This window comes from Myotis davidii, unplaced genomic scaffold, assembly GCF_000327345.1.
Source record: "Myotis davidii unplaced genomic scaffold, ASM32734v1 scaffold1947, whole genome shotgun sequence".
NCBI lineage: Eukaryota > Metazoa > Chordata > Mammalia > Chiroptera > Vespertilionidae > Myotis > Myotis davidii.
The window spans coordinates 441,073-448,691 of record NW_006297822.1 but is presented as its reverse complement, the minus strand read 5'-3'; the positions used below and the strand labels follow the sequence as shown (position 1 = coordinate 448,691).

General features: G+C 39.6%; 1 protein-coding gene across 1 annotated transcript in view; it reads left to right on the top strand.

Annotated features, from left to right (window-relative positions):
* SUCLA2 (succinate-CoA ligase, ADP-forming, beta subunit) overlaps positions 1-7,619 on the top strand; it is a 66,649-nt gene that overhangs the window by 10,580 nt on the left and 48,450 nt on the right. Inside the window, exons 3-4 of the mRNA XM_006773665.2 lie at positions 3,963-4,062; positions 4,248-4,410. Of these exons, the coding sequence (XP_006773728.1) occupies positions 3,963-4,062; positions 4,248-4,410 (263 nt within the window). The remainder of the gene's footprint in view (positions 1-3,962; positions 4,063-4,247; positions 4,411-7,619) is intronic.

The following is a 7,619-nucleotide window of genomic DNA, read 5'->3' as shown; positions in this document are numbered from 1 at the left end:
TGTGGGGGTAGGGGGGCGATCAAGGGTGGAGCTGGCTGGGGGGAGGGGCTGCAGGAGGTTGGCCGGACGGCCCCAACCCCCATTGGGCTGGTTCGCTGGCCACAGTGGGCATCATGGCAACCGGTCATTCCTGTCGTTACAGTGTTCCGGTCCCTTAGCCTGACCTGCATCCTCTCCAATCTGGGATCCCTCAGGGGAGTCCTCTCCAATTGGGAGTTTCTGTCTGTCTTTGCAATTATATGAGCAAATTGTCTGAGACCCCAACTCAATTTGGTTTGTTGCTCACAGAATAATAGAGGCATTTTTTTTTTCTTTGCTTCATTGGTGGAGATTTCCTGGAAGTTTTAGGAAATCTTCCCTTTAATTTTTCCTAGATACTCTGATTTTACTTATGTCTCTCATCTTTGCTTTCCCTCCATCCCCCACCGCAACTGTAACTTGCTCCAGGCTCACTTTGCTCTAGTGTCTAGGAGATCCGTCATTCCTAGATTCCCAGCATTCCTGGTGCTCCCTGTGCTCTGGGCTTCAGCTTCTGATCCTGGGGCTGCCACCAGAACTACTATTCCCAGAATTCCTGGTGCTCCCTGCGCTCTTGGTTTTCCCTTCTTGCTTTGTCTCCGTCCCGCGGCCTCCCACTCTGCCAAGTCCTACAAGCTGCCAGCTCTCCCTCTCTGCTCTTGGTCTAGCGGCTTGGGGGGGCGGGGGCAAGTTCCCCAAGCTGTTCCACTCTCCGCCGGCTCGCCCGCTCTGCTCTCCACCTGGCGCCTGTGTATGCAAATTAACCCACCATCTTTGTCAGGTTAATTTGCATACTCACTCCTGATTGGCTGGTAAGCGTAGTGGAGGGATGGTCAATTTACATGTATATCTTTTATTATATAGATCCTAGTAGATGCTGCAGTGAACATAGGGATGTATATGTCTTTTTGAATCAGTGTTTTTGGTTTCTTTGGATAAATATCCAAAAGTGGAATTGCTGAGTCCTTTGTCTCTTGCTATAGCTTGTTTTGTAATCTAATTTTTTTTGTGATATAAGTATTGCTACTCCAGCTTTTATTCCATTTTCATTTGCATGATATGTCTTTTTCCATCTTTTTACTTCCAGTCAGTGCGTTGTTTGTTTTTTTTTAATCTGAAGTGGGTCTCTTGTAGACAGAATGAGCGTGGGTCTTGTTTTCTTATCCATTCAGACACCCCATGTCTTTTGATTGGAGCATTTAACCCAAATACATTTAAAGTAATTGTTAATAGACATGTAGAAATTGCCATTTTAATATTCATACTTTGTAATCTTTTTTTTCTTCTTAAAGAAGTTCCTTTAACATTTCTTGTACTACAGGTTTAGTGGTGGTAAACTCCTTTAGCTTTTTCTTGTCTGGGAAGCTCTTTATTTGTCCTTTCATTCTAAACGATGCTTTGCAGGGTAGAGTAATCTTGGTTGCAGGTCCTTACTTTTCATCACTTTGAATATTTCATGCCAATCCCTTCTGGCCTGCAAATTTTCTGGTGAGAAATCAGTTGACAGTCTTATGGGAACTCCCTTGTAGATAACTAAGTTATTTTCTCTTGCTGTTTTTTAAGATTCACTCTTTGTATTTAACCTTTGGCATTTAAATTATGCTGTGTCTTGGTGTGGGCCTCTTTAGGTTCATCTTGTTTGGGATTCTGTTTCCTGGGCTTGTATGTCTATTGACTTCGCCAGGTTAGAGAAGTTTTCTGTCATTATTTCTTTAAATATGTTTTCAACATTTAGCTCTCTCCTTCTCCTGGTACGCCTACGACATGAATGTTGTTACACTTAATGTTGTCCCAGAGGTGCCTTGAACCAGTGATTGCCAACCTTTCGGACCTCACGGCCACCAGTGCTCCGTGGACCACCGGTTGGCAACTGCTGCTCCAAAGGTTTCCTTAAACCAGCGATTGCCAACCTTTTGGACCTCACGGACTACCTGTGGTCTGCAGACCATCAGTTGGCGACTGCTGCATTAAACTATCCTCATTTTATTTGGATTCTTTTTTTTTTCTCCCCTGTTCTGATTGGATATTTTCTGCAACCTTGTCTTCCAAATCACTGATTTGATTCTGTGCTTCACATAATCTGTTGATTCCCTCTAATATAGTCTTTATTTCAGTTATTGTATTCTTAATTTTTGACTGGTTCTTTTTTATGTTTTCCATCTCCATTTTTATGTTTTCTGTCTCTGTTAAAGTTCTCATTGAGTTCATCTGTTCTTCTCCTAAGTTCATTGAGCATCCTTATGACCACTGATTTGAATTCTGCATCTGGTAGATTGCTTGTTTTGGTTTTGTTTAGTTCTTTTTCTGGAGTTTTGTTCTATTTGTCTCCTCATTTTAACTCCTTCCCTGTGTTTGTTTCTATGTATTAGGTAGATTTGCCATATCTCCTGATTTGGGCAGGTTGGCCTTACGTAGTAGGTGTCCTATGTGGCCCAGTGGCGCCATATCCCTGGTCACCTGGGCTGGGTGCTCTGGGGTGTCCCTTGTGTGGGTTCTTGGACGCTCTTGTTGTTGAGCCTTGATTGCTATTGTCAGGTCAGTGGGTTGGATAGACCCTCAGGCTAACTTGCTGTGAGGACTGGCCATGAGTACAATGGACAAGTTGTTGTTTGGGGCATTGGTGTCTGCTGAATCTGCCCTTTGGGAGTGTTGTTTGTGGAGCCAATTGTGGGGGTGCTCTGAACACTTGAATTTGCTCTGGGGCCTCTTGGAAGGGGCTCTGATGCATTCTAAGGTCAGCCACTGCCTGTGCCTGACTCATGGCCACCTGGTATGAGCTACAAAATGATCTGTAGATAATTGCCTTGTACTTGGAGGTGCCTAGGAGAGGTTAAGCTGCCAACTGAGGCCAGCTGCCATTAGTACTTGTCTTTGGGCTGCTTAGCAAGAGGTATGGGGCATGCCATGGCCAGTTGCTGCTTGTTTGGAGTTGGGAACATTTGAGAGGTTTTGGGAAAGTTTGCAGCAGAATGGAGACAGGCTGTATTAAAAAGTTGCTGGAAGTCACTTGGTTGGGCCTGCAAGTTGGGTTGGATGGAGTCTCTGAGAATCAGCAAGGTAGTGCAAGTGGTGTTAGCCAGTTTAGACTCAGATTTGGTGCCTGTCTGTGCCTGCAGGCTAGGTGGACGAATAGCTTACCTAGGAACAACAGTGTCTGTCTGCATTTCTGTCAGGGAGAAAGCTGTTAATCCAGCCCTCACCTTGAAGCCAGACAATTCATTTCTTACCTGGGTGGCCCTGGCACTTTTTGAGCTGCTGCCCCATTGCCGGAGCTCAGAATGAGTGAGTCCAGCAATAATCCTTGTGCCTAGGACTTCAGCAGCCCTCTGTGTAGCCCTGGGCTGGGGAGCCTTGTTGGGAGGCATGGGGACTCCTCAACGAGGATGTGGATGGTGAGGAGATTCTGCAGTCAAGCTATCCCTCCTGATTTTTAATCACCACATCATGGATATGGGGCCTTCCTGATGCATCTTTTTGCCCCTCCTACCAGCCTCTGTGGCTTCTACTGTACTTCTTCATTCCTTTCCTTCCCCTTCCCTTTTCCCTTTCCCCTCCTCTCCCTTCCCTTTCCTCCCTTTCTTTTTTTCTTTCATTATTTTTTGATTGGTTAGAGAGAGAGATGGATTTTGTTGTTCCACTTATGTATTTATTGGTTGCTTCTTGCTCGTGTCCTGACTGGAGATCGAACCCACAACATTGGTATATGGAGACGATGCTCTAACCAACTGAGCTACCTGATCAGGGCCTGCATATCTTTAGTTACAGGACTTTTGTTCAGCTAAGAGTTAGGCATTCTCATACATGGAATGGCTATTTTTTGACATTGTGGATAAATGACTTTACTGCGTTTATAACACCACTTAATATGTATGCTTAAATAACAAAATATTGTGTCTTGCACGCTTCCCCATGCTTTTTATCTAATAGAAGTGTTTTTCTTCTAGGTTCAAAAGATGTTGTGGTAAAGGCACAGGTTTTAGCTGGTGGTAGAGGAAAAGGAACATTTGAAAGTGGTCTCAAAGGAGGAGTGAAGATAGTTTTCTCGTAAGTCATGTTTTTTGAAGAAAAACCATTAATGAAAAAAAATCATTGTAAAAAATTCCCGTATTTATTGAATTGATGAAAATACTTAGATTTAAGTATTAGATGAGATGAGATTTTGTCTATCATGTGCTTTTGTTTTACTCATTTGGAGGAAAAAAGAATTTGAGTTGTTTTTCTTATTTCAGTCCAGAAGAAGCAAAAGCTGTTTCCTCACAAATGATTGGGAAAAAGTTGTTTACCAAGCAAACAGGAGAAAAGGGCAGAATTTGCAATCAAGTGTTGGTTTGTGAGCGAAGATATCCCAGGAGAGAATACTACTTTGCAATAACAATGGAAAGGTCATTTCAAGTGAGTAACTGTAGTCATGATATATTTAGGATGATTTTAATACATTCAGTTTCAGAAGTTGATTATTCTGTTTATATGTATCATAAGCACAATACTTATTTAAAGTGTCATTTTTTGAAAATAGCATGGTTAATGCTATAAAGTTCAATATATATTATCGTGGCAAAAAAAAGTTATAGGCAAAACCCTGCTGTAATAAAATCCACAGGATTTTTAAATTGTTAATTTGCTAAGAGCACCTTAAATCATCTCTAGATTTTATAGACTGAGAAAATAATTTCTAACAGAGTAAAATATCTAACCAAAGAGAAAATCCCAGTAAGAGAATGTGTATCCCTGGCTTCATCATTTTCTTTTTCATCCTGTTGGTATTTTTTATAGTTTGGGGTTTCTTTCACTAGATAATTTGGTACTTGATAGGTTGGAAGGTAACATTCAATAACAAACGATATGATTCTAAGGAGCATAACCCTAGTTATGCTTCCCTCTCTTAATGGAACCTAAAATGTTAATTGTGAACTTAAGTCATCAGATGAAGAGAAAGCTTTTCATAGATCTGGTGCTTAAAGAAGGCATTGGTAATCATTTTGTACTGTAAATATTTGGCTTTTTTGCATGCATTGGTTAAGTTTTATGAGCTGAGTTTATGTAACTAGCTTGTCTTCTGGTATAAGCTAGATATGTATTTGGAAGCCCTGGTAAGGATTTGCTATAATCAGAATTTTAAGTCATGAAAATATTTTTTTTATATAAAACAGCTTTTGAAAAAATATTTTCTATATTGTGATTTTTGTTCCTATAGTTAATTAAATCTATTAATGTTTGAATGATATTTTCAAGTGTTTTTGTAACTTTTAAAGGAATATTTTTTAAGGTGACCTTAGACAGTAGTAAAAACTCCGGATCTGGCCGAAACCGGTTTGGCTCAGTGGACAGAGCGTCGGCCTGCGGACTGAAGGGTCCCGGGTTCGATTCCGGTCAAGGGCATGTACCTGGCACAGAAGCTGCCCCCTGGTGGTCAGTGCGCTCCCACAGCAAGGAGCGCCACACAGCCAGAAGGCCCTGAGCTGGGCTCACAGCTGGCGAGTGCAGTTGCGATGTTGGGAGCCTCTCCTGCCTCTGCGGCAGCGCTAAGCCATCAGTCAGACATCCCCCGAGAGCTCCCAGACTGCAAGAGGGTGCAGGCCTGGCTGAGGGACCCCTCCCCCACCCCCCATGAACAAATTTTATGCACCAGGCCTCTAGTATAAGGTAAAAATCACTGATGTCTTTACCTCTATAGGTGTCTCTATATAGTAGAATTTAGTTTTGTAAGTTATTTTAGAAATCTCATGACAATATCCTTATATATTACACACATTTGCAAAAATTGTATTCACTACATTTTCATTTCCTTTTTATATCAACATCTATCATTTTGTTACTTATTATGTTTTCACTTTTGGTTATAGCCAGAAACAAGGTATAAATGCCTGAACAATATGAGATATGAGTCCCATTATGTTGCACATTCAGAGTAGCTCATATTGATTGCAGTAACTGGAGCAAATTGAATCTGCATTATTAAAGATATTATAATACTCTTAATTGTATTTTATTAAAGACATATTAACATTAGGGGAAAGGATGACATTTGAATTCATTTTAAGAACTTGAATAATCAGAGAACTATTTTAGTCTCATTAAAGAAATACGTTTTTATTTCATTTGCAAAAGTATTGCATAGTTGTAATAATCCAGACTAAAAATTTCATCGTACTAGTGACACCATTTGGCCAAAGATATCATAATGTTAAAATAATGCGGAGTTGGTTGGTGTTACTTTTGGGGATATAGTGAATTGTTTTTTTGAATCCCTGTGGACAGGTCCTTATTAAACAACAAAAAATTTAGCTATTGATAAAAAGCATTTTTTATTGAATTAAATTCCTGTACATAGGAGTTAACTGATTACTAAAAGTTGCTTTTGTTGTTTATCTGTTTTTAGGTGATGAATCATAGGTTTCTTTAGTGTGTATTCTGTCAGGAAGCCTGGGGCAGATTCTACCATAGAATTGGTGTTCTAAGAAAAATCAATTTAAGTAACTACTCTATCTTGGCACTTTTTAAAAGTCAGATTTCTTAACATTTGCTCAGTGCCTGTTGTATACATTTCTAATTTAAAAGGTCACATTTGCTACTTTATTTTTCTAGTAGAACATTATAATCTGCTGTAAATTGGTGGTACTATATCAATTTTTTATTTTGCCTGGAATAGATATTAAATGTGTTATAAGAATTATATATTTTATTTTTCATGTTTTTACTTTTTAAAAAGAGATCTTTATTAAGTGGCTTCTTTGTCATGTTATTTTAAAGTAATTTATTTTAAGGCAAACCTTTCTGCAAGCTAAAAGAGAAGGGAAATGTAGGCTAAGAAGGTGAAAATAGCATTATTAATTTATTTGAAATTATAACTGTTTGCTACAACTTACATTGTTCTGAAAGTTTATTACTAAAATTTAAAAATCAGATTGTTTAAACAAAAACAGCTATTCACTCAGCAGTCATGATACAATTCAGAACTGTAGTCATTTTTTAACTGATCTCTATTTGACCCATGTAAGCTTTCTTCTGACCAGCTGGCTACAAATTTTGGGGTTTCTTTCTAATTTGTCAGGGAATTAGTACATTAAAGCCTATTTATTCATTTTTTTATATATTATTATTTCATATGTTTTTTTTTTAGCTTTTTCTTTAACTTATAGCCAATTCGTAGAGATCTAATCATTACTTTAGTGAGAATTTTATATTATCTTTTTTCCCCTAAAAGTGTTTCCTTCTGTATAGATATAAGTATATATTTTTATTGTTGATAATATTACAGATGTCTCCCATTTCCCCCCATTGATCCCCCTCCTTCCAGCCTCTACACACACTCCCAGGTCTTCACTACCCTGTTGCCCATGTCCATGGGCTATGCATATCTACACTAATAAAAGAGAAACATGGTAATTGGCGTACGACCGCTACCCTTCCCATTGGCTAATCAGCGAGATATGCAGATTAACTGACAGCCAAGATGGCGACCGGCAGCCAGGCAGCTTAAACTGCACATGAGGTTTGCTTGCTTCAGTGACAGAGGAACCCAACATTCCCCGCCTGCCTTGCTGGCCTCTGAGCGGGCAGTTTGAAACATAGTAACATATAGAAGCTAAAAAAAATGCCAG